Below are 27,275 nucleotides of genomic sequence, written 5' to 3' on the forward strand. Positions count from 1 at the left end.
TCACGTGATCTGGCGCTGGCTCTGCTGGATTATCGCTCCCTGCAGGATTTACTAGGTGTGGGCTGAGCGTTACAGGTGGACCGGAGAAAGCGCCGACACGGAACCTGAAACAATCTGAACCCAGTCAGTCTGTGAGGAGTTTCTATGTAGATCCCTGCAGCTGGAATACTGGTAAGTCCGATCCAGGGACTTGGGGACTTGTTTGTGTCAGTGCAGGTTGGCTCCACTCCGTGTCTCGCGTGTTGTGTTATTTTTGTTGCTGTTTCCACGGAGCTGCTGGGCATGTGGGATTTAAACTGAGGTGCGGATGGGATACGCCCACCGTGCCGTCCGTCTATTCCCGGACTTATTTACAGATTACGGGATAAAGAAATCTAATAATAGCAGAGGAGAGCTGGAGTGAGCGGTAGTGGGATATGCCTCCAAACACTTGGCAGCACGGCGGATAGTTTTTCACGGCGCGCTGAGTCTGCTGGAGGACATCCAGAGCAGTGCGGCCACCAGGACGAACTGTTTCAGCAGAGCTGGACAAGCGACACAGATTTCCTCCCGCGACACATTTCTACCTTTACGAGATACTTTTTTGATTAAAAACAAGAAATAAGTATGTTATTATTTTTTTTTAAAACATCATATTCAGTACATTTGGTGCGGCTGTAACTTTAATGAGGGAGCATTTAAAGCTTCTGGTCAGGTTTGTCTGTCGTACTAATTAAACTCTTTTGATGTAGTTTGCCACCTGTTAAACATGTAATGGTCAGCTTTCGGGTTCATTTTGTTATGTTATTGCACGGCGTTATGCAGTCAAGTTAAATGATACCCTTGCATACATGCGTGCTTCTGGTGACGTCACGAAGGGCAAAGTTCTTCTGAATAATCCAGATGTATTTTTTTTCATTATATATATATATATATATATATATATATATATATATATATTACTCTCTGTTTGGTTTAGTTGAGCCATCCCGTCAAGAACAGGGTTTGCATACCAAGAATGTAATTTATGAATTTATGTTATTTGTGTTTTAATTTAGTTCTGTTTTGACAAAAATAGTTATTAGAACACACTTAAAATGAACGGAGTTATGCAATTAATAAAAAGTGAATGAAAATAGTTGTTAATGGTAAAACTATGAGTTTCTACAATCTCAAACAACCTTTTTGCCTAAGGACTTTCAAGTCAATTAATCCACTAAAATGGGTATATGCGGTATCAATCAAACATTGCTTTTTTTGTTTGACATTTTTTGCAATATCTGAAGTTTTTTCATATATATATAAGTAGGTAAATTTTGGGTCACATCTTAAAATGTTAACCTACATGCCTTATCTCAGTATGATTTCAATGGTTTCTTTAAAGTTTCTTTTTAGATGAGTTTGTATGGTTTGACATACAGCTCTTGAAAACGTAGCAGCTTTTGAAAAGGAGCAAACCTAGCAGGAATGGCCAGATTTCACTATCAAAGAGCTTCAGCAATTATTTTTATGGAAACCCACAGGGTGTGGTTGATGTCTTTCATTAGGACGATTTTCAGGTCCCCACCATGTTTCTTGTTGAACGACTGCATCACCTGCCAAGAAAAAAGAAAGTAATTGTTCGTCAGTCAGAAGTAAGACTTTCTTTGTGTGTGCTGAGGTAGCATGACTGTGACGTCTTCTAACTTTACACACAAAAACCAGTCGGATATAAGAATTCAGGCAGGATTTAAAACATCTTACAACTCCGAAGCAGCACAAATGCCTCAGACTCTACTGCCGTATCGTTTTGAATAATTCTAGCTGATCAGCTCGATTCCTGCGCCTCTTTATCAGTAACCCAAATAACTGTAAAACAGAGTCGGCTCTCTTTTTTATTTTTTATAAAAAAAAAAAAAAAGTATTTTGTAAAATCCTGCAATCAAAATCCACACCTCATATTTCAAATATTTTTGGACAATTACATTTCTGCATAAAGGATTCATTCAACACCAGATAGTGGAAACGTTGTGGGCGTATGGATGATGTAAATCTGTACGGGATACATTAAGTGTTGCTGATGTACTTTCTCTCAGGGGAGACTGGCCCAGTTTAGCTGTCACCCTGCAGCTCAGTGGGCTGACATCAGAGTGTGTGTGTGTGTGTGTGTGTGTGCGCGCGTGTGTGTGTGTGTGTGTGTGTGTGTGTGTGTGTGTGTGTGTGTGTGTGTGTGTGTGTGTGTGTGTGTGTGTGTGTGTGTGCGTGCGCGCAGTGCACAACTCAACGTATCATGTACTGGTACTCTGTGGTCTAGCTGGAGATGATGCATGCTGCCGCTGTGCAGAGGGGGGTTTTAGTTTCCTGATGCCGCAAGATCTTAAATGACTTCTTAGAAGTCATCTCGATCAGGCAGACCCATCAGACTCATGTTGTTAAGTGGTTTCCAGGTCTCAAATGAGTGAGAATCACAAAAGTAAAGCGGAAAGAAAGGGTTGGGGGGGGGAAGAAAAAAAAACCTCTTAATGGTGTTGTGTGTAAATTTGAACTCATAAACCCAGCTCAGCCTATTAAGTAGTTTCATTTGGCATCTTTAATCATTTACTGATATCTGAACGAGTCATAACATGTTTTGGTGACTGATGGTGCCAGCTTACAGTCTCTGCAACTACGTCTGCTATTGTAGCTTCATTCCTCACCTGAAAATAGTTCATTGTTTCCAGCAGTTTTAACGTCTACTTGCTATTAGTCTTTAGCCAGGAGACCCGGATAACTTCAGTCACATCACCGTCACTGTGGAGGGAAAATCGGTATAACCTGAGATTCTTGGTGTAGTTAGTTGTTGTCGGTGTTTACCGAGGTTTTTATCAGTCCTGGTTTCAAAACTGCTCAACTTTCTTAGAGATGAGACGGCAGAGAAAGTGCTAGAGATATTTTGAGTTTTCACCGGCGGTAATCTGACCCTCCCTGACTTGTTGGTGCACACTGCCAGTCAGCTGGCTTAAAGAAAACTTTTACACTTTTCCGTTGCTTGCGTCAAAAAAGGGTGGTTTTGGAAATATTTTGGAGCTAAAAAAAGTGACAGGTGTCTGTACAGCAGCTGACCGGGTAAGATAGTCTGACTAAATTTATTATTTTACAGTTTACAGAGCGGAACAGCAAATTAGGATAATATTCCATGCAACACATTTAAATGATTCGGTTCTATGTAGATAATGTTCTAGTTGGAGAAAGCATCATTAAATCTTCCAGGGATCAATGATGAACAAGAGAAATACTGAAAAGTATTAAAAATTTTTATTAAGTTCTCCAGAACAAAGAATTGCTACCACTTTTGGTTTTGGAACTAAGTTGTTAGTCGATTGATTAAAAAAAGGTGTAATAAGCATCAAATAAACATTAGCAACATATGCTTTAATGCATATTAATCCTCCTATGTTCTTCTTCCCTTTGATTGGTGCATCTAACTATTTAATTGTAACACTGTTTTATCAGCAATTCAAATAATCGTTGATGTGCATTTGTGTGAAGCTGTGATGATGAAAACCTTTTGCTGGAGGTTGTCATCACATGCAGACCCAGCAGGCTGATTTGTGATCTTTTTTTTTTCCATGGCTCCCTTCTCAACCCTGAAATAAATCTTTGCTCCTCCCGATAGAACATTTCAAAATGTCACAATCCCCAGATTCTGTTTTCTGGTTCTTCTCGTCTGTCACAAGTTTGCCCTGTGGGATTACACTCCTGCTGCGACTTGTCTGGGTGTGTGTGTGTGTGTGTGCGTGCGTGCGTATATGTGTGTGTTTTGTTTTTTGTTTTTTTTATTCCGAAGGACGTTTACACTCGGGCAGGCTTGTCTGATCAATGATGAGCGATTTGTCAAAATAAGGGGAGGATCTTATTCCACTGGTTGCATTTCTACAAGACCTTGTTGTCTTAATGCAGTAATGACTGTTAGTTGTCTGGTGGCTTAGAGCTAATGATACGTGTCGCAGCAGGCCGGGACGAACTGTGTGCACAGCGTGTTTTTAAAGGATTGCCTTCAGCTCGCCTGCATATCAAAATAAAACCTGACAACCCCCTGTCACTATTATTATTACTATTATTATTATCTCATAAAATCCAAGCTTGCCTTTGCAACAATACGGCCCGGATTTGAACTGGGTTGTGTTTTCCAGTGAATGTTTCACAGCGGCGTCTGTGACAAGAGTGTCAGAGGTGAACTCCCTCCCACAACAGGCTTCCTGTTTGGGCCCCGGTGATGGAACAGTGAACCAGAGCCAACTCACGCCAGCGGGCCGGCCGCCGGCCTGCCAGCGGACATCAGCCAGGCGGACGGGCAGGAAGACGGACAGAAAAGCAAGTGATCCAGTGATGGCGTCCGACCTGTGGAACAGTTAGTCATGTCCATCAGTCACGGCCTCGCCCCTGCAGAGAGACACCGTATGAAGACATCGTACTCTAAAGCCTGTGCCTACGCTGGCGTGACTCACTCCAGCTGTTTGACTGTTAACACGGTATATATATATATAGTTTTTGTTTTTTTTATCTCGACGTGTTGTGACTCACCTGGTTGGCAACACAATGTGCGTGTCTGTACACGTTTCAAGTCTGCTCTGTGAAGTTTACTGTCGTAAGCAGCAGGTTGCTGAAGTATTTATACCCTTTGAGCTTTTTTTCAGGCTTTTGTTTGGGTTTCGTGAGGCAAACCAACAATAATTGGTGAAATTGTGTGAAGCATAAGGAAAAGGACGCATGGGGATTTGCAAAAGAAGTTTGCAAGTGGAAATCAAAAAAAGCCAGGCGTGTACGTTTATTCAGTCCGTTTTATAGAGTCTGACATTTTTGTCAGGATGGACAGTGAGCGTCTGTAAATTAGCAGTTTTTTAAATCTCCCTACAGATTCTCAGCTGGACTTTGACTGGGCCATTCTAACGCATGAATATACTTGGATCTAATGGAATGATTTCCACGCATGTGAGCGTCTTTGTCCTGCTGGGAGGTGAACCCGTCTTTGTGCTGCCCTACATTGTGCTGTGTTTATCTCCAATCTTATCAGCTTCCATGTCCCTGTTGTTGAAAAAGCATCCACAAAGCATGATGTCGCCACCGCCTGGCTTCACAATAGGCACGGTGTTCACAGCTGCAGAATGGATGTAGTGGAATTTTATTGGAATTTTTAAAAAAATCACAGATTTAGTTCATCTTTGGCTAGTCTGCCAGCTCAGGTCAAAGGTCTGGACTTCTGAAGTTGTATGTGACAAAATAAAATAGTGGATTATTATTATTATTTTTTTTAATTTAACCATAAAACAAATATCTTTTTTGGTAGTTTGAGTCACTCTTTTTAGAAGGTGAATGTTCAGGTCAGGTGGACGGCCATGACGTGTGTAGGTTTGCAGCTGCGCCGTGCTCTTTCTATTTTTGAATGTTGGATTGAAAATTACTCCATGAGAGCGATCTCTTGGGAACTGGTGGCACTTGGTCTTATTTAGGGGTATCGCGTAAGAAAATAAAAGCAGTGTATAATTTAATTCCACCTTTACATTTATCCCAGTAAGACTCATTGAAGTCCACAGTTGCAATGAGGCTCAGGTATGGGACAAGTTTTGCAAACCGCTGCGCTTGTACCAGCAATCTGTCCTGAAGGTTTCTGTAGATAAAACGGAGGCTATAAATATCATCAAGCTTCAAGTGATCAGAGTGTGGAGAGATACGGCTGCGGGGCTTCCTCAGACACAAGTTCATGTGCAGCACAACTGCGTCTAGATGTTCAGCTCACCCACCAGCGGACACGGGGGTGAGCTGACAGACTGGCAAAGAAGTGGTTTTAGTCACTGTTTTTTTTTTTTTTGTTTGTTTTGTTCTCATTTTTGGAAAGTCCATTCGTCCTTCAGAGTAAGCCCCCACCTTTGTTGGTAGGTTGTGGTTTAAAGTGAGAGTTTATTCTCAGGTCTGTCAGCAGGTTTGACCGGCTGCACAGGAATCAGCATTGATCCAGTAAACAGAAGAATCGGTTTTCACACCTGCCTTTCATAACTTTTCCTCTGACGAGAAAACCCAGACGAACGCATCTGATGTCGCACTGCATTATTGCTGCTTTGCTCTTTAAGGTGCCAAAGAAAGAAAACATGATTCAAAGTGGGGAAAAAAAACAAAACAGGAAACAAAATTAAATAATTACAGTACAGCATCTGTCGTATTTATTGGTACCCCTGATAACAATCTGCTAAAGCCTAAAAATATATTCATCTTTTATTGTAGAAGTATAATATGACTCTTAAAAATTTGGGGGTCTCGGATATGAAAACTAAGAGTGAAGTGAACCATATCACTTCTACTACTAAGACAAGTGGAGGATCTGTGATGCTGTGGGCCTTGAGAAGCATACGATCTTTAAAAATACCATTTTATTTATTAAAAATACCAGGACATATTGGTTCAAAATATGTCAGTCTGTGCCTGACAACTAAAAATGTTACTTCTTAACCGTTTCTTTTCCACCACTGAACAAATAACCAATTACATATAGGAATACTTTGCTCAAATCTGAAGGTCTTTATTTACAAATAGCTGGATTTAGCCAGCTGTTAATAAAAATATGTTTTTATTAATGAACTTTTCTGTATGTTGAACAGTTTTAGCAGTTTTGTCTGACAAAGACATTGCATAAGCTTTTTTCACAATATTTGACTTCATGGGTGGGCCCTTCCTGATTAATTAGCTGGAAAAAAAGGGGGAAAGGAATTTAAATAAAATACTTTAAAGAAATACATCATGCAAATGTGGGATCAGAATTTGACCAAAGAAAGTGTCAAAGATCTGGGTCAGAAACTTTGTCGCCACCCAGAACGGGAATTAGTGCAGAGAAGGATTTTTATTTACTACAAAGCTCAATGTGTTTAGAAAATCCTAAAATTATATTTCTGTAAAACTCGGAAGCTAACCAGTGTTTGAATCAGGCTGTGAATTATTCTATTATATCAAGGCAATCTTGACGTTGGCACTGGTGACGCTGACTTTTAACAAAAGGTGAACAAAAGTAATTTTCTCATGAATAGTATCTGGTTTCCTTGAAAGGAGTTGCTGGTAAAGTAGCAAAGCTAAGTTATCTGGAAAATTACAGCTGCTGCGAAATTGTGTCAACTTTTTTTTTTTTTTTTTTCTCTCTCAGGAAATAAAGTTGTCATGTGAGTAGTACCCTCCGTTAAGTGAGCCAAATGCCAAGTCACAACTGTAGCTGGTGGAGGTAATTAAGTATTCAGCAGTAAGAGGAGATCATGTTTCCTTCAGCAGGATGAAGATCTAAAGAGAAAGACATCTGACACTTCATAAAAGCTAAGATTTCATCCCCGGTCACCTGTGGTTTCAAAGTTATGGCTCATTCATAGTTAGCCGTATAATACGCTAAGAATGACGAAGCGGTAAAACAAAACCCCAAACACTCTGGTGTCGCTTTGTAGAAAATGTTAGCAGTGGTTGACAGGAAGTTAAACCTGCAGCCTAAAACAAAAAAAGTCTATGGGAACCAAATGTGAGTCAGAAACAAACAAAACTGCACTGAGCTCTCCGTGACGCCTCACCTGACCTGACGAGGTCTGACGAGGTCTGACTCGGCGTCTGACCGAAATCTGATGCCAGCACTTAAACTGCGGCTGCTTGCATTCAACCTGAAGTGTGAGAGTGACGCGTCGATGAGCTGCTCCCAAACAAAAGCGCCCTGTTGAAAAGTCCAAGAATTACAGTTCCTGAGGCAGCTGTCAGGTGAAGCTGTGCAGTGCAAAGGTATTCACACCCAGTGCATTTTACTGGGACTTTATGGGTCAGATCAACAAAGAGTGAGCGCTTTAACATGAACAGGAATCAGAAACAAAATGGCTTCGTTGCCTTCAATTGAGGAATTTGACTTCAGTTTTCAAGCACTAAAAGTGTAGGAAAATAAGTATGATTTTATAAACTTCATATTGAATAGAACAATAGATAAATGTATTAGCAGCCAAGTTATTTTCTGAAAAATACAGAGAAAAAGAAGACTTGATGTGATGATGCAGAAATGCTTATTTTATTTTGGTTTTCAATAAAGGTTGCCCATAACAATCTGAAATTTGTGGTATTCAGCCACCTCTACTCTGACACCCCTAATCGGGTGAAAAAGCCTCTTTAGAGGACGGCCATTTGTTGAAGAGTTCAAGTTTACAATAAGACTTGAACTCATGAAAGAAAGAGCTTTGATCAGTTGCTCTTATACTTTTCCTGCGGTATAAATGCTAAATATAACTAATCACAGTGAAACACAGTGTTGACGGCATCATGCTGTGGAGATTTTTGTCTTCATCTAGTCAAGAGTTTTTGGGAAGAAGGATTGAGCAGAAACTGCTACAGAGGTTCACCTTTCAGCATTTAACAATGACGTTAAACAGAAAACCAGCGCTACAGCGGAAGGGTTTAGCTCAAAGTATATTCTTACGTTGTGATGGTCCAGTCAAAGTATAGGCCTCAATTGAAAACTGCTGTCTACAGACGCTCACTATCCAGTCTGAGTAGATATGAAAGGAACTATTTTAGTCTCAAGATGTGCGAAAGCTGTTAGCGACACACCCAATGGATTTGCATCTGTAATTACAGCAAACAGAGGATCTGCAAATTATCACCTTAGAGACTTGGATATAAATGCATGCCACACTTATCAGATTTTCTGTACAAACGAGAAAAAAAGTTGGAAAGCATGTACAGTTTTTCTTAGATTTTTCATTGCGTTGGTGTAAAACATGAACTCTTGATAAATGCAGAGCGATGTTTTAGTTTTAGCCGAGTTTCAGCTGCTCACGACTGACATGCAAGTGCGAGGATAAACACAGGAGAGGAGAACATGGGACGCCTGCTCCAGAAGCTGCAATAATAAAAAAAAAAAAAGCAACACGCTGTGACACTCGGCCTCCTTCTTTCAGGACGTCGCCTCTCTTGACGAGAAGATGAGCTGTCCTGCACATGTGGCAGCTTGTCCCATTGTGTCAACTGACAACAAGGGTGGGAGTGTGCTGGTGGTTAGTCACAAAACACACACCGAGAGCCGAGTGTGTGTGTGTGCTCGCTCTTTGGTTGTTGTCTGTCGAGGAAACTTGAAATCTGTCGTTTTTGCCGTCTGTCAACAGGCGAGGGCTCGGCGGCGTGTTTCAGAGGCAGCATCTCTGTCGCATCCTCCCTACGTTTTCCCCTGGGAGCCAAAATAAAAATAAAAATCAGCAACAGTTGCACAGCAGTCGTGTGAACCTGCAGTTTCTGAGCACACAAGTTTGTTTTTTGTTTTTTTTTCTCCCCCCCCCTCGACATCTGCTAACAAGTCAGCTTTGTTTCTGTGTGTGCGTGCGTGTGTGTGTTGGTATGTGTGCTGGGATAAAGGGCCTTGATGAATTTTGAATGAGGCCGCTCTGCACACTTAGTCAAAACAGATTCAAACTCTTGGAAGAAGTGGTAACACTCACGCAGTGAGTGGCCATGATCTGCATACATCATGCCCCAACCTATGCTGAGCCCCCCTCCAGCCCCTAACCCACCCACAGCCTCCGCCGCCCTCCGCTTCTCTTCTCTGTCTCTCTGCAGCTTGAACCCCGCAGAGCCCAGAGGAAGCTGCTTCTTATCAGGGAGTGGGGTGTGGGGGGGGGACAGGAAGATGCTGTGAGAGTGTTGGTGGTGGGGTAGGAGGGCAGAGTGGCACTCTGCAGATTTTCACTTGACATGGGCTTCCTTTGTGAGGCTGACTTGTAGCTACAGCTGTACGCGCTGCCAGACTCATAACAACAAAGTTACATTTGTCTCAGTTCGTTCAGTTCGAGGTTCTGATAAATGCCTCCTTCAGAATTCAGCGAGAAGGACACGTTCTTCCAGGACATCGTCCTTTCCTTTCGACGTTGTTTTCATCTTCTGAGGCTGCTGTCATTTTCTGCTCCAGTTTTGATCATTTCTTCTTTTTTCTTTTTCTTTTTTGGGTTAAATCCGTCTCCTTTGAGAGTGTCCCGAAGTTAGAGACTGGATTTTCATCTGCTCATGCAGTGCTTTGCAAAAAGAGCTTGAACTTTTCTCCTTTTTTGCCAGAAGAAAACTACAAACTTCAGTGTTTTATTGGGAGTTTGAGTTACAGAGCATGTAGAAGTGGGCATTTATCACGTATCATTTATCGTGATAAATGTAAGATTTTGATGTATTGTTCTCACAATATAGTCGGATAAAAAAAAAATTATTGCTCTCTTCCTAATTTGACTGAGCTTGAGCTATTTTGTACAGAAGAACAGGCTAAACATTTCATCTCTAAATGTTGGTAGGAGACGCATCTGAAAAGATTTGCTGCTGAAGGGTGCTTTTACAAAACACTGAGTCGGCCACACTTTCCACATTTTTATTTGTAAAAAAAAAAAAAAAAAATTAAATCATGTTAAATCATTAAATCTCTAAGAATTTCTTTTAAAATTCAGTGAGAAACTCTGTCTTTCTCTTTCTCTCACCCCCCCTTTGATTATTCATACATCTTCTTGTATCTTTGGCAGAACCCTGAGAATGAAGTCCTCCAGCATCTCCCAGCACTAGCGGGGCAGCATGGCTCCTGCTCCTCCTTCCAGAGAGGACACCGGCAGCTCATTAGCTCTGCGCTGGAGGCTAACGCCGACATAGATACCCTTCAACTTCAAACTGAACCAATTCAAGCTCGAGTCCTGGTTAAACATCTAAATAAGCTGCATCCAGACTCAGGGGTTTTTCAAACATGCGCTACCTGTGATTTTTTTCTTTGGGCGTCAGAGCTGGACGGTGCGGCTCTTCTGCGCGTCGACCGACCCCGGACCCCGAGCCATGTCTCTTCTCTTAACCCTAAGCATCGTCTGTGGATTGATGCTCCAGCATTACTTCAGTCTGCTCAGCGCTCAGTACTGCATCCCACGGAAGACCGTCGACTACCAGAGTAAGTCACAAGCTCTCCATTAAACACGGGAACTTGGAGCAGTTTGATTCGTTGCATGCATTTGAATATTTTACGCATGATGTACGATCCCGATGGAAGGCTTTAGCTGCTTTACGTTCTTCTCTCTTCTGCTGCAAGTGACAAGTTTATTAGTTTCTCAACAGATTTGCATTTTGCTTTTTGCTGTGAGAGCATTTTTTGTTTCTTTTTTTACGAGGAGTCGAGGCGATTGCGAAACAATGCAAACTTTTTCTCCCTGCCCAGGTCACCTGAATTTGTTCAAAGAAGATGGCATCTTCAATTACTCAACTATGCTGATCAGAGACGACCTGGGTGTGGTGCTGCTGGGGGCGAGAGAGGCCGTCTACGCTCTGGATATGAACAACATCTCGGACCAAAAGGCCGCGGTGAGGACCAGTGCAGAGTTATTACGTCTGGAATAAGGAAAATGTCTGCAGAGCAGTTTACATATTAACTGCATTTCCCACTATCTCGCTCTTTTTTTTTTTTACTGCGCAGCGAAATGCTGCAGCAAGAAAGTTAATCCTTTGTTGAATTTTTATGGCATTTTACTGCAATGATTAGGCCAGAAGATCAAATATTTAGTGAGCTACTCAAGGCTGGACTTGCCTGGTTGCTTGAAGCAGTTTACAGCTTTTTTTTTTTTGTAGACTTTGACCCCTTAGAAGTAGGCGAGTTTATGGTGGTGTGGAAGAAAACAATGGGAGAATTGACCTACAGACTTTCCCATCGACTCAGGTTACTGAATTAATAATAAAAAAAACACAAATTATGTGCTGCTGTTGTCATAAGATTTAGTCTTTATTGTGTTTTGTTTCCTCTCAGTCCCTGAATGTTTTATGACCTCTGATGCCTACATCACAGGTATTTGTCTCGTGTTGTTTCAGGTAACTAATGTCCTGGTATCACCTTCTTACCCGTCTAATAACTATAGAGAGCCCAATTTGAACACCAGCTATGTAATTTATGCAGTTGCTACTGAAATGTTGCAGCACTGACCAAATATTAATGTCACTCATTCTCATTTTACACTATGCAGACACTCTGTCTGCATGGATGAAGACTTACTACCTCAACAATGAGGTTAAACTTGGACTGATGGTGCCCTGACCTCCTCTTCAGGAGTTAATTATCTGCTAATTGAACATTAAACATTTAGCCCAAGGTTGTGAGGTAATCATTAAACATGAGAAAACGAATAAACAAGACATCGCTGCAAAGAAAACCGACATGATTTGATGTTCCACATAATTCACTGATATTCCTGTTTAATGAATGTTTCAGAAACACGAGACAAGATCGCAAACTGTGTCTCAGCGGCTTTAGCTTTGCAGTTTCAGTTTCAAGTTACCTCTTCAGAGCACAGCAGTCTGATGAAAATAAAACTACATTAAAAAAAATTATAGTATATGTAAAAAAAAAACAAAAAACTGAGTCTAGACTTTTAATAAAATTAAGTTCTGTGTTTTATTCAAGGGAGATTTTGTATTGTTGTCATTTTGGGTCTTGTGCATGTAAAGAAATTAATAAAAAAAAACAGCAAGAAAGTTTGATGATGGTACAAAACTTGCAAGCTGGCATCACTTTGAGCTCCACTGAAGTCAACAAAACTGTAGATTTTTGCTTAGTATTTTTAGTGTTTTGCAAAATTTCAGCAGACTCAAGAGTGCCACTGGTGCGGCTCAATCAGCATTCTGAGCGAAAGTGGAATGATGGCCCTCGTTGTTAAAGGCAAACAAAACATTTTAAATAGGAAACTGCTGCAGGGCTGCAAGACAATTATCGCATGCTTTGACAGGATCCTCTCCGTCTGTCTATGCAGGTGTATTGGCGAGTCACCGAGGAGAAGCAGAGGGAGTGCACATACAAGGGAAAACACGCAGAGGTTTGTGCTGCACCTTCCAAAGCAAAGCCTGCCTAATGTCTAATTCTGGAGCGAGGATGCAACCTAAAGGACGGCTGCTGCCTGAAAACCGCACTGCTGCCTCGGGCACTTTCTGTTAATCATTTATATGAGAGTTTAGTTTTATAATTCTTTCTTTTTTCCTTTTCAAGTCCGCATGTAGAGCTCTCTTTGAAGTCCTGTGCTTATAGCTTTGAGCTGAACGTCCAAATAAAGACTCGGCGAGAAACCGTTCACATTCACGTCCTTGACCCTTTGCCCATCAGCAGCTCAGCTCTGAGCGGCACTCGTTGCAACTGTACATGTTTGGCATGTTTTGTGATTTGAGGACTGATCTAATGAACGCCGACCTTGGCGTTCCCTCTGATGGTGTTTTTTTTTTTTTTTGTTGCAGGTGGAATGCCGCAACTACATACAGACGCTGCACAGCGTGAACGACACCACGCTCTACGTTTGTGGCACAAACGCCTTTTCTCCGGTGTGCGATTACATGGTGAGCGGGCTTTACTGAATGCATTAGATCTACAGGAGTGTAAAAACAGGCCCTTCTTTTGAGGTTTTTTGATGTTAATCATTTAAAAATATCTGCCTCACATAGAGAATGGTTCAAGTTGCGTAAAGGTTTGAAGAGAAAAAAACGCTTGAAAATATTTTTTTTTCTTGCAAAACTGCCCCTGAAACAATAAATTTCACGTCCTGCCTTTATTAGAACACATTTCTATTGTTTCTGACTTCCTGTGGTTGAGTTCCTTAGTTCATTCTGTGAGTGCACTGCTCTTTGCAATAGTATTTATTTAGAGATTTAGGATGTCTCACATTTTGCAAAGTTACAACTTCAATCTATATTTCACTGGAATTTTATATAATAAATGAACTTTTTGGTAAACATACAAAATGCTTTCGGTGTGGTTTCTCAATGGCGAGTCCCTGACCTTGAGAAACCCCCCCCCCTTTCTCTGCCATTTCCTGTTTAGTAAATGTCAATAAATGGTAAAAAAAATATTAAGAAAAAAAAACTTTTTTTGGTAGAATTATTAAACCAATTAGACCTGATGGGGAGGATAGATTGGGCCCCTAAGTGCTCTTGCAAAAAAAAACAACTGGCAAAATATTTGACTCTAGAAACAAAAAGGTAGAAGTGGTAGCCAGTTTTACCGTATGCAATGACGTTTGTTGCGACAAAATGCGAAAAAGCTAACACGTGAACAATTTTGCAAGTGAATGTGCTAAAAACATCTTCTGAAAAATGCTCAGCTTTTTCTTTTTAACAAACTTTGAAGGAATTGCTTTAAAAAGATGAACACTGAAGCTGTTTACAAATGCCAGTCAAATTGGAGACGGTAAATATTTAGAGCAGCAACATTATGTAAGTAGGGCTGCCTATAAATGACTACAGTGCTCATGCTTATTTTAATGAGGTAAGACATCAGCCACGGTACGACTGCAGTCACTCACACTCTGACTATTTTTAGCAGCATTTGAGTGAGACTAAGAAAAGAATTGATGAAAGATGATCATGTTTTCATCCTGGCTAATTGTTGTCAGACACGGTTCTTGTTTTTTGGGGGCCGAATCGTAAGAATCAACGGACAAAGAGGCTATTATGCTGAAGCTTTGTTTCACACCAACACGTTTGTTACCAGGAAGCTCTTCCTCTTTCCGATGCAACATAGGATGGAAACAACACATTTCTTTGTTCGACCCATTATTTTGATTTATGTCCCGTTTAATGCATTTTGGCAGCACATTCGCATTTCGGGGAACCTCGCGATCTTAGCTGCACACGGGGATGCTCTCTGAACTGAACAACTTTGTTTTTAAAAGTAGATGCAGTCTGACACTGAGGCATCATCAAAAAAATGGATCTATTTTATCTGTTTTGTGCTTTGATTTAAAAATAATTTATTCTGTTTGACTTTGAAGTTAAGCTACTTTAGAGAATAGAAACTTCCTTTATAATAGAGTTGAAGGCAGAAGATGAGAGGCGCAGACGATGTATGAGCATGAGAACATGCTCTAAAAACACAGTTACATATTTACAGTGATGTTGGCTTAATGAACCATTTTAAAACTACTATTTAAGACAATGTGTATCCACGGTAATGAGTAATTTCTTCACATTTTCTTGGGTTGAGGTGGTAAGAAAAAGGAAATAAGTGGTAAAACTCAGTGACTGATAATATTTTACAGAGATTCAGGGCCATTAGCCTGAAGCTGCAGCTAAAAGTAACAGGCTTTAGGGGAAAAATCTTTATTCGGTGTGATCTAAAGTTGTTGGGTTAAAACTGAGGTGAGCATATGTAAATATGCAACATTACTGGCTAAAATGTTTTCTGTATTGTACTTTGCTGACCACATTTATTGCTACCCCTGGTAAAGATACATATAAAAAAAAACATAAAATAAATGAATCTTTTATTGACAAACTTGGAAAGTGGGGACTTGATTTCCAACATTTTTAGTCCTATAACATTTTCTATCATTTGAGCATTCAGAGAGAGCAATCTTTGTCTCTCTTTTCTTTAGTTTTCAGTAATGTTTAGACTTGCATAGAAGGAGTCTGGTTGTTTTCAGTTCTGTTGTGTTTTGGCTCTATCTGTCGGATCAATGTCACGGTCATTGTGTGCTTTGCTTGCACATCCCATCAGATTTTTATTTGCTCTTTAAAACGATCTGACATTTTAAAGAGCTTGTGCACAGCATGGTCTCAATGATATGACATGACATGACATGAGGTTGAGGCCTGGAGTGTTTGTTTCCTAAAAATGTCAGTCTCAGTCCTATCTAACCGAGGACTTCTACGTTTACAGGTAAAAGTCCAAACTCCTCCACAGTTAAGTACATTTGTGATGGCAGCATTAGGAAAGAAGAGGCTTTTTCCCTTGGCGTCTTGGCCAGTGGTGCAGTTCTCCAGGGATGAGCTTTGGAAATTTCTCCTCCTCACTGTGTGGTGACAAAATAAATATGAAAGTAGCAGTAGACCTTTTGAGTCGCATCACATTTATGCCCCAGGGAGGCGGGTGGTAATGAATTTCTAAGTAGAAGTTCAAAGAAACTCTGATTAACTTAAGAAAGTAAAGTATAAATGAAAAAAAAATGCAATTACATTTTATTTCAAAGGGATTTCTACAGGTTTTCAATAATTGTGCCACTGCTGAGTTAGTATAAGACAATTATTTCTTCAGATTAAATTTCCCCACTGAATAAATGTACTCAAATTAAATAGTTTTTTCTTCTTCTTCAGAGTGAGATTATCCTGCTGCAACAACAGATGAGATGGATTTATTTTGAGAGTTTATTTTTTTTAGTCCTTACCAGGGATGCCAATAATTGTGGCTAAATGTATTTAGCTTACTTCGTTATGCAACCAGTGAGCTCACCATTCTCCACTGCCGTGTTGTGTCTGATTAAAACAACGCTTTCCATCTTTGTCCTGTTTCTGTCCTGCCCTTCGTCTCTTTGTTTCCGACAGACGTTTGCAAACGACCAGCTGACCCTGAAGGGAAAGCAGGAGGAGGGAAGAGGGAAGTGTCCTTTTGATCCCTTTCAGAGATACTCCTCCCTCATGGTTGGTGAGTGTCGACACAGATGTGAAACGTTTCGCACAGCATTCGTGCTCCATCCAGTTGGTACGCTTAGCGTTTGGTGGAGCCTCCTCAGTCTGCATACAGTCCATGTTAATATAATATGTTAACATGCAAAGTTCGCCCAGTTCATTAGCGGGTATATTAATGCTTTATTGTTTTATTTTTGATGAGAACGAAGGATTTCCAGGAATGCTTACTCCTCTATTGTTCCTGTCCAACAGGAACTGAGCTGTACTCTGCTACATCCATCAACTTTCTGGGCTCTGAGCCTGTGATTCTGCGCAACTCAAATTTGCCTCTTCGCACAGAGTTTAAGCACTCCTGGCTCAGTGGTGAGTTATTAAATCGCTAAATAAGCCAACAAAACATCTTTAAAAATATGCATTTAGGTGTTTTTATTCATGCTGTTGGGTTTTTATTTGTCACCGTTTGATTTTAGAGCCAAACTTTGTCTACATGGACTTCTTGGAGGAGAGCGTCGACAGTCCCGACGGGGACGACGACAAGGTGTACATGTTCTTCAGTGAGAACGCCATGGAGTACGACTTCTACAGAAAAGTCACAGTGTCCAGAGTGGCGCGCGTCTGCAAGGTATCAGGGCAACGCAGCGTTGCATAAGAGCTTTGGAGGCGACGTCCGAGCCAGGGTCGGGGTTAAACATGGCGGCTTGTTGTTGTCTTCGTTTAGGGAGATATGGGCGGCATGCGGACGCTGCAGAGGAAATGGACCACGTTCCTGAAAGCCCGTCTGGATTGTTCCTTCCCTGAACCCAGCTTGCCCCCCATTGTCCAGGACGTCTTCCTGCTGCGGCACAAGGACTGGAGGAAGAGCGTCTTCTACGCCGTCTTCACACCTCAGTCGTGAGTGTTTACTGTCAGAGCCACGCAGTTTTTATGGCTGCGTGTGGGTGTTGAATTTAGTTAAGGAGGCTGCTGATATGTCAGACTGGAAGAAGAATCAAAAGCATAAAGCTGAATAAAAATCTATAAATTATGGAGCGTGTGTCGGGGGAACGGGAGACGAAAGAAAACCCTTCTGTTGTTAATTTGCTCGTGTTTGCGATGCATAATCCTCTGCTGTGTGTTTCAGGGGCTTGTCTCAGATCTCTGCGGTGTGTGCCTTCACCGTCGCGTCGATTCGAGAAATTTTCAATGAGGGAAAGTTTAAGACATCTGTTGCCGTGGAGACGTCCCATGTGAAATGGGTGATGTACACGGGAGAGGTACCGGAGCCCAGACCGGGAGCGGTAGGTTGACGGAGCTTTCTGCTGCCTGAACTCGTAATGATGAACTCAAGCAAATCAAGTTTGGGCGGGGGGGGGAATTATGTTTTTAATTTGCTGCCATTTTCAGTGCATCAACAATATGGATCGTAAAAAGGGGATAAATGGCTCCCTGGATTTACCGGATAAAACCCTCCAGTTCATCAGAGACAGGCCCCTGATGGACGAGGCTGTTCGCCCGCTGACTGGGGGCCCGCTGCTGCTCAAGAGGGGACCCTTACTGACTCGAATTGTGGTGGACAGCGTGCTGGCTCTGGACGGAGACACTTACAACGTCATGTTTATCGGAACTGGTAAAACAATTCAGCCTTAGTTAATATCTTGTCTTTTTTTTTTTTTTACAACCACAAACATGGAAGTGTTTATGTTCTGTACCAGCGTAGAGTGGTGAATCAAAAAAAACCATCAACACAGATTCAAAAAGTATAATGTGGTAACTCTGGAGGAGCTGCAGAGGTTCACAACCTTGGTGATAGAAACTGTTGATAAATCTAGTAATTATGAAAGAATAGCAAGAATAAAGCTGTTGTTGAAAGAGAGCAATAAGGTTTTTTTCAAATTTATAAGATTTCATGCAGGAAACACTACAAACATGTTGTTCTCTGGTGAAAAGATAAACTGACTTGTTTGCAAAACAGTGTTGATAGGAAGATGGATGAAGTGAAGTATTGGGCCATTCTGGAAGACAAGTGCAGAAAATGTTAGAGCGGGACAACAACGACTCTAAACATGTAGTCAGAGACAAAATGAAGGAGTTTTGATCAACACATATTCACGTTTCAGAATGGCCCTGTCAAAGTCCAGTCCAGTTGAGAAGCTGTGGCAAAATACGTATATTTTAACATCCACTTTACAAATATGCCCTGCTCTGTGTTGATGCAAAATCCTAGTAAAATATATTTAAGGCTCCTGTTTTGTCTCCTTGACAGAAAACGGCTACATTCAGAAGGCCGTCAACTTTGACGGAGAGATGTTCATCATCGAGCAGATTCAGGTGTACAAAAACCCTGAGGCCGTCAACGTCCTACGTCTCTCATCAAGCAAGGTAACATCGGCGCACGTAAACCCGTCGCAATTAGTCAATTAATCACATGATGAACTAGAATGAGCATAATAATTTCTATTCTGATCATTTATTTTTTTTTGAAGGGTCATTTTGTTTGCAGAAGCTTAATAGTCCATTTTTTTTATGGTTTTGTTTGTGTGTGTTTTTTGTTTCTGATATTTATGGTTTTGTTTTGGTTGTTGTTGTTTTATTTTGACAATTTAAAATATCTTCCAGTTCCAGGGTTGAGTGTTCTTTATAAAATTTAAGATTATTAGTCTTGCATTATTATTCTATTGTCAATACATTACCTGAAAACGATCTCAAAACAACAATATTGTTGGTCATCGCAATAATATCTTGGACAATATACCGTCCAGCAACATTTGTCAGCATGGCCTAAATGATGAGGACAAAACAAAAGTTCCTAAATATTTAATATAATATTTCTGTTTCCAAAGGGTCAACTCTATGCCGGTTCTGAATCTGGTGTCGTCCAGATGCCGGTCAGTAACTGCAGCCGGTACCAGTCTTGCGAGGACTGCATCCTGTCCAGGGACCCTTACTGTGCCTGGGACTCGTCCGCTGAGCGCTGCTCCTCCGTCTCTTCTCTGTCTGCGTCCCCCGAAGCTGCAGTCCAGAGTCTGAAGGAGGGGAACGTGTCACAGTGTCCTCCACCAGGTGTGTCCGTCATGACTCCTGCCACTTTTATGAGTGTGAGGTTGGGCTAACCTCTTTGCTTTTGTGTGCGATGACGTTTACAGATCCAGTGCCAGCTGTGGACGTTGCTCTAATTCCAGGGAACAACATCCAGCTGCCTTGCCAGCGTCACTCCAACCTGGCGGAGGTCCACTGGAGGTTCGCTGACCTCCGGGTTTTATCTACGCACAAATACTACATCTACAGCGACGGCCTCCTCATCCTGAACACGACCGCGTCGGACGCAGGCTCGTACTTCTGTGACTCGGTGGAGCAGATCAACAGCAGGACGTACAACAGGACTGTGGCCGTTTATCATTTACAAATCTCCTCTGAGCCAGTCAGCCCCGCTCCCGGCATAGCAGCCACAAAACACTTCATTCAAACTCCGAAAATGGCTGCAACTGGGTCACAGCCGGACCTGGAGAGCGAGGACCCGCTGACGCCTGAGAATCAAAGCGACTCTGGGAGAATGAGTCGCCTGGAGGTGGCCGTGGCTCTGCTGTCGCTGCTCTGCCTCTCTCTCGTCGCCGTCATACTGTGGTTCTGGAAGCGAGGGCACTGGAAGTGCTCCGGGTTGGCACAGAGATCCATGGGCGGCGAGGGGAAGCAGCAGCCGTCGTCAGACTACACGCACATTCAGAACAGAAACTCTGAGATTAAGCTCCTGGGGGCGGAGGCCGGACCGTGCACCGCCAACAATAATCACACCACTGTGGACTTCAAAAAGAACGGGGAGTACCACTTCCCACCTCTGGCCAGCATTTCAAGTCTGAACGGTCTGGGATACATCCGTGACGAGTCGGAGATTTGACTCTGCTGAGGCTTCAGTCCTCGTTCTGCATCGGTGCAATAATGATGTACTTGCAATGTGTTCAGGTACGTCTCAATAAACTGAAATTCAAGCAAAAAGCTTATTTCAGTAATTCAGTTCAAAGTCATGTGCTGTGTAGATTCATACTACACAGAGAAGTGTTTGTTTTAGTTGGCTTTGATAATATAATAAAAATAAAGTTTTTATTATTTATTATCCATCAATTGTCTGATGGTTGGGCTGCTGAGGCCCGTCTCCAGTGATCATTGGTCATGAGACAAGAACTATAATAAATATATAATATAAATACAATATAATGACTTTGCTTCACAATTGTCCCCAGGCTGTGACAATCCCTGATGCTTTTCCTACCACACTTTTTCCTTCCACTCAATTTACATTAATATGCTTGAAAACAGTTCTCTGAACTTTAGTGGCCTACCTTCAATCAATAACTGACTCCTGAACAAATGTCAAATCGGTGGCATTTCCCATGACTGTAGAGGCCATAGCATGATCTTAAAATATTTTTTTTCATTGGTTATTATTATAAATGTTTTATCATCCTTAAATTACAAAATAGACAATTATATATACATAGTTTCCCGTTCTGAACCGAACTACTGAAATAGATAAACTTTCCACAGATCTTCCAGTTTGTTGAGATACGCCTTCAGATGGTAAATGGGTTCCTTGTTCTTTCCTGGGTGATTTCCAATGTTTGTCCAGGCAGCTGATATTCACTAAAAAGACATGTAACTTGTTAAATATCTGCTCCAGAAATGTTTTTTACAGTCATATTTTTGTATAATCCTAATCTGTGAATACAATCTGTGTAATATTTATGTACAGTCAAGCTTTTTTTTTTTTGACTATTTATTGGAGGAAATTCCCATTTTCTATTTCTATCCTTGAATCTTTGAAATGAACATGTAGCATCTTGGTGACCGATCTCCAAGCCTAATTCATTTCATGGATCCTGCTGTATGAAATCAACAGGGGTAATTTTTTTCATTGCTCTTTGGTTGAATTAACCTTAATGCCTCTACTTTTTCACCACTCATTCAGTAAAAAAAAAAAGAAAAAAAAGCCATATGTGATTAACTACTTCTCAACAAAAATCACAATTTCTACCAAATATTTACCAGTTTTAGTAATTACATCCTAACCCTCCAGTAGGAAGGCAGTTCTTTTATTCCTTTAGGTGATGTTCACACAGCTTTACTTCAACTTGTACATTTGTGTTACTCTGAAAAAGACAAACCTGTTGCAGGAATGTAGAGGTGTGGGTGTAAATTTCTGGTGGCATATAAATAAATAAAAAAATAGGGGAGATGGGGGGGATTTGACCTGGAAACACTGCCTTGTAAAAATAAATACGGTAATAAGTGTTTTTGTGATGATTTCCTTTTTTCTTACACAGTTGAGTCCTTTGAGATTTCTTTTATTGGGGAGATTGTGATTTAGGAAGACTTGAGAACAGAAGAACTTAAATCTCACTGTTCTCAGGTTATATACAGTGACAAAAATCCTTTTTTTTTTTTTCCCACACACCTACACTTGAATCTATCCCGTTTCGTCTCATACAAGTGTTGAAATAGAAGCGATGTGTTGAGATTCTCATTAAATATTTACCCGCATGATATAAAGAAGTTGTCATGTACATAATTAGGGATCGAAATTGCTTCTGGGTGATTTAAAAAAAAAAAAAAAAAGATTACTGCTGTTGAATACATGTATTATTTCAATACTCCATCAGCCAATTGCAGCTGGTGTCACAAGGCTTGGAAAGACTGGCTCATACCGATTTATCAGCAATGTTGCAGTTCATGAATCCCAGATGTCACCAAAGCAGTTGGTGTCATCCAGATGCCAGATGTTTTTAAAGTTAAAAATGCAAGAATGGAAAAGTTTGGCACACTCTAAAATTACTTTCTCATGTTACAAATTCAAACTTCATATTATCTTTTTAATCTTTAGTATTTATGACACACCAACACAAAGTAGTACATAATCACAAAGCAGAAAATTAGGCATGATTTTGAAAAAAATAAATCTTCCTTGAGTTAACATTGTGTTGCAACTACAGCTGCAATCTTTTGGGGGTTAAGTCACTGCCAGCCTTACACATCTAGAAATATTTACTCTTCTTTGCAAAATAGCTCAAAAAACAATTCAGATTGAGTGGAAATCATCCATGGGCAACAGTTTAGAAATTTTGTAGTGGATGTACATTTGGACTTTGACTAGACCCATTCAAAACATAAACATGCATTAATTAATTGCCTATTCCTCAGTAACTCTGGTCTATCACTGACTGATAGGCCAGAAAACCAAGTGTCAAATTTCTTCTGCTTCAAAATAAAGCTTTGATTTGAGTCCCAACAAAATACTCTGACATTTGGCTTTCACGTTTAACAAATAACAGAAAACAAAATATTTGTCACAATGTGTTATGTCATAACACAAAAGTGGTGCATTCTTCTGCTGTGGCAATGCTTCGTGGAAGAAGCAAACTGTGATATGAACTGCAGTTCAGCAGTCCAATTTGGTGGAATAAACCAGAAACGCTGTGTGAATAAAGTAATTTATTGAAATGTCGCGACATGTATGGAATACCTTCACACGTCCGCTTTATTTTCTGAAACCTAATAATGAAGATTTAAGACATTACACCTGGCAGTTGTCCTCGAAGGACACTTTAATAACAATGAAAAGTAAATAAAATGTCACAATCTACAATGAAGGCACTGTCTTTTTCCTCTTAGTTGAGATGTGGACTTCAGGCAGGCTTTGACAGGCGCAAGATTAGATTTTAATTCCATACATAAAAAACATGTTGGAAGGACAAAAGTCGAGCCCAACTCAGAATTAGCCTGCAGTTAATCCATTGATCCATGCAGGTTTCAATCAGTCTGGATATTTCAAGCAAGGTACGAGCTCATTTCAGATGAATGTTTTAGTGGCCACATGCAAGCCTGTTGTGATTAAACACAAAATCTGTATCTGGTGGAAAGTGAAAGAAACGACAACGATGGCAGCAGGAGATAAAGATGCTTTTATCCACTGAAAGCAAACAAAACTCAGCTGCCCTGGCTGCTTAGGGTGTGACTTTTCAATTAGTGAAAGAGGAGGAGTTAAGTGTTTTGGCATATCAGTGTTCAGTAAGAAATCAAACAGAAAACCTGCTTCACTGAAGCATAAGATTAGAAACACAGCTTTTGTTAAGGCAGGCGCAAGTCAAGCGGGAGACTTTTAAACATGCAAAATCTGCTACAGTGAGGCAAGCATGGAAGCATCTCTAACAAACCAAACTTATAAAATAATGGAAAAAAAACCCACAATCACCCATGCTACGTTATGTAGCATGCAGCTTTGTAAAAATCCTAACATTACACAGATCCATAAGGCACACTTTCTTCACTTTGCTTTAAAGTGATCACTCATTTTGTTTCTGCATGTCTGCAATCCATTAAACCTTCAAAAGCAAATATTTAATTTAAGTCTAAGACTATATTTGTTTTTTTTCTTCTTATTAACTTTTTGTAAACAAAGTAGAAACAGAATGGCACATTTTGAAGGCAACCATAAAAACAGTTTCAGGCTGATGGAAAAAAAACTAAAAAAAAAAAAAAAAAAGACCTTCATAGCTATTATTTTACTTAAATTTAAAATAACTGTCTAATCTATACGTTGAGAGTGACATGCTGATTTGTTTTGAAGTGCTTTTGTCAGCATTGTGGAAATGACCGACCATCTGTCTCCCCCTAGTGGCGAACCTCAGCCATCACCAGTGGCTGTTGTCAGGGTAACTGGGCACCGCGGTGGGGTACTGAGGCAAAGTCGGGCCCTGGGCCGACTGAGCGACGGCGTCAAACGCTGCGTTCCTCACCGGGGCGCTCTTCCACAGCCCGGTGCTCCACTCCTCCTGAGCGCGCTGCATGCTGCCGCCGCCGCCGCGGTACATCCTGTGCACCTGGGACACGAAAACGGGAGGAAACGTTATGATTGGCGAACAGGGACGTCTCAATTAATTAGAGTAACACTGAAAAGCTAATGCATTGTAGAGATTCGGAGATTTATTTCTGGTCATTTTGTTGACGACAGCTAAAATTGATTTATAAAGTAAAAAGTAATTTAATCCCTGAGGTGGTGCTTGGGTCTTTTGGACCAGTCTACGTGTTCTTCTGACCGCTGACGCTCTTCTTGAAGCCGTCTTCACAACATGGAGTTAATATTTGTAAAAGATTAGGTTAAAAGAAGGAAAGAGAAATTAATCTAACACCAAAACCATAACCCTTCCCAGAAGGCCAGGTTGGTTTAGATATATTACTTCCCTAAATTAACAAAAATCATCATTTAAAATCTGTTTTTGCATTTTTATCAAATACTAGAATTTGATTGATGATCTGAAAAAAAAAAAATCCAAAACAGAATAAATACTGTATGTAAAGGAAGCAAAACACTTTTTCGCAAAATTAGAAAAATACATCAACTTTTCAATGATTTTCTAATTGACTGAGATTCGCCCGTATTTTTGACTTCTGTCGATAAACTCAAAAACTACGCTGCAGGGTAAAATCACTTCTAGCTTGTTGTTCACTCACCTTAATGAGAACCAGTGCCATTAGTGCGGCCACCACAGTGAAGAGCAGCGTTGTGATAAGCATCACTATAGCGGAGCCCACATTCTCGCTGAAAAACATCACTGTGGCAATCCAGCCGCTTTGTGTCGGTGAGGATGAGATGAAAGTGGTACGAGTTAGAGTATCAGACAGTGAGCACACAGCAAAGTGGATTTAGTACAAACAGTATTAAGCAGTGAGAACTGAGATGCGGTGACACACTCAATAATCAAATGAGTCATTATTAAAACCATGAGTGAACAGCACAGTCACAACAAGCATGTGTGCAGTTCTCTTAATTGTGTTTAGACTGCCAGAGGGAACATGCTTTGTTTTGGATGTTTATTGGGCAAAAAAAAGGGGAAAAAATAACTTTTTTTAAAAAAAATTGAAGCAGATTGCGGGGGAAAAAAAACTGGATATGTAAAAAATAAAATAAAAAAAAAGAATTGCTAAGTTTGCTGAGAAACCACCTTCTCTACTCTTTTCCAAGGCTGGAGAAATTTCATCACAACACACATTTCATCAATAAAACAGTAAAACCCTCAAGCACACACAGCTGAAGAAGTATGCAAAATGACTTGATCATCAACTGAGCAATTCATCATTTTCAACTTTTCCTTAAAGTCAAAATGCGTACGATTCAGAGATTAGTTTTACAAGAACCTGATGCCGTCGTCTGCTGTGTGTGTCTTACTATGGAGAGATACAAAAATAAAAGGTGGCTCAAGAGATTACTTAAGGCAGCTGACAAGAGCGAGTATAAAGGTCGGTGGCCGATGCTTTAATGTGGTTTTTCTAGAGAGAAGTCTCGCTGAAGGGAAGGAATGCTAAACTAATATTCTGAAGTTACTTAAAATATTCCCATGATGAACATCTTGCAGCAGAATAAATTCCTTTTAATGCAGTAAGAAGCTTATCTGTGCTTCTTATATCAGGCTGTGCCGCCTGCTATTATAAATAGCTAACTGTACCTGGGCTTGGTGCGTCTAGTTTGTGGTAAAGATGTAGTTCAACACCTGACAGAAGAGCACCCAGTTAAAAAGCCATACATGCGTCGTTCTTTCACACAGATTGATGTGTTTTTCTTTAAATTCATCTAGTAGATGCTGAAACATTGATTTAAAAATAAGAATATTTTTGTTTTAGCCGTTTTTTCTTTTATTTTTCCTAGAGTAAAGTTATCCGTCACTCTTACAAGCTGAACCTCGACATGACCTGGTTATCGTCGATCTAACCCAGGTCTGAATATTTATGATCTCAAAACCACCAGATTTTTCATCACACTGCGTGGCGGAGAGTCTGATTAACAGATGAAAGAGAAAGTGCCAGAATGACACAGCATCACATTTCAGTATTTCTATACTGAGTCATTAGAACAATTAGTATCACCAATAAGTGATGGTTTTAGGTCATGCATACAAATATGTGGAGAACTACAAAAAAGGTTGCAACTATGCTAAAAATCTGCACTAAGAAATGAACTGAACATGTAGAGGCAAAGGGTTCTCTAGAGATAACTTCTTTGCAGTTTAGCAAAACGGTAAACAACATAGCACTTAGCATACAAGTTGATATCCTTTATGGAAGTGTGCTTCAGCCAGGTAGCTATTTTATTTTATTTAAATATAAGTGCTCATCTTTGTGTGCTTCCATTTGCCTGTCAATTTTTTGATAATGCAAATAAAAAGTCACTACTGAAGGACACATAAAGGATCATTGTACACTAAAATAAACCGTCTTTTAAACAAACATGAATCTACTGCATAATAAACATATTTTTTTACAGTGTAAACAAAGATCCGCTCCATGCAGATGTGTTCAGCAGCAGCCCTGTACAATATTTATCTTTCTGGTAATTTTGCATAAAATTTTCTTATGTGATAATCTACAGACGAAGAGAAGGTTGCCACGGTTTCTGGACTTTTTTCTGCTCTAATTGCCAGCTTCAGTCCGACTCCACGATGACCTGCGTTAGCATTAGCCACATTAGCCTCCAATGCCTTTAAACCTAAACGTGGGCATAACGAAGAAGCGCTCTGGTTTGTTTCATTGCTTCATTACTTCACAACCGACTGAGCTGTCAGCTGATTCACAGTTACCTCCATTAATTTGTGCCACAGAAGGACGAAGCGCATCTTGACAACTGAGCTCAGACCAACACAGCGCCATCATGTCCTAAAAGCTAACATCTAACATCTACTTAGGAGGTTTTCTACCTCACTGCTGCAGATTCAGGAGCTTTACTGACCTTTTCAGGTTTCTCTGAAACATCAGAGTCACTCGTTGCGTTACCGTTAAATTGCTCACCTTGTCTATCCTCCCATGTTTACACATTAAATATTAGGACAGTAATGGCACAACAAACCTGGCGAACAGCTGTGTACTGTCACGAT

General features: G+C 40.6%; 2 protein-coding genes across 6 annotated transcripts in view; one reads left to right on the forward strand and one right to left on the reverse strand.

Moving 5' to 3' along the window:
• On the forward strand, positions 1-21,645 carry LOC103463726 (semaphorin-4E). Of its 4 annotated transcripts, none has more exons than XM_008407274.2 (14): positions 1-171; positions 10,494-10,903; positions 11,168-11,310; positions 12,747-12,809; positions 13,222-13,320; positions 16,300-16,399; positions 16,636-16,746; positions 16,854-17,005; positions 17,102-17,274; positions 17,504-17,660; positions 17,767-17,989; positions 18,626-18,741; positions 19,203-19,422; positions 19,506-21,645. In XM_008407274.2, the coding sequence occupies exons 2-14, from the start codon at positions 10,795-10,797 to the stop codon at positions 20,252-20,254; spliced, it is 2,415 nt and encodes an 804-aa protein (XP_008405496.1). In that variant the 5' UTR covers positions 1-171; positions 10,494-10,794; the 3' UTR covers positions 20,255-21,645. The 4 variants fall into 4 exon arrangements, with proteins under 4 accessions (XP_008405496.1, XP_081462614.1, XP_081462615.1 ...); XM_081606488.1 differs by lacking the exon at positions 1-171 and adding an exon at positions 217-604; XM_081606489.1 differs by lacking the exons at positions 1-171; positions 10,494-10,903; positions 11,168-11,310 and adding exons at positions 11,597-11,662; positions 11,750-11,788.
• Positions 7,975-27,275, reverse strand: part of scamp4 (secretory carrier membrane protein 4) — a 22,582-nt gene continuing 3,281 nt past the window's right edge. Inside the window, exons 6-7 of one of the 2 annotated variants that reach the window (XM_008407272.3) lie at positions 24,862-24,979; positions 22,828-24,230 (exon numbers count right to left, since the gene is read on the reverse strand). In XM_008407272.3, coding sequence (XP_008405494.1) covers positions 24,042-24,230; positions 24,862-24,979 — 307 coding nt within the window. In that variant the 3' untranslated portion in view covers positions 22,828-24,041. Of the gene's footprint in view, positions 9,167-22,827; positions 24,231-24,861; positions 24,980-27,275 lie in introns of those variants that run through there. The other variant, XM_008407273.3, reaches the window with a different exon arrangement.

This window comes from Poecilia reticulata, chromosome 4 (genome assembly GCF_904066995.2).
Source record: "Poecilia reticulata chromosome 4, P_reticulata-male-v2, whole genome shotgun sequence".
NCBI lineage: Eukaryota > Metazoa > Chordata > Actinopteri > Cyprinodontiformes > Poeciliidae > Poecilia > Poecilia reticulata.

What these genes read in the sequence shown, in the direction of transcription:
- LOC103463726 (XM_008407274.2), top strand. Translation starts at nt 10,795, where the DNA reads ATGTCTCTTCTCTTAACCCTAAGCATCGTCTGTGGATTGATGCTCCAG. An exon ending in CTCCGGTGTGCGATTACATG is followed by an intron (nt 13,321 to 16,299) that starts GTGAGCGGGCTT and finishes TGTTTCCGACAG; the next exon opens with ACGTTTGCAAACGACCAGCT. An exon ending in ATACTCCTCCCTCATGGTTG is followed by an intron (nt 16,400 to 16,635) that starts GTGAGTGTCGAC and finishes CCTGTCCAACAG; the next exon opens with GAACTGAGCTGTACTCTGCT.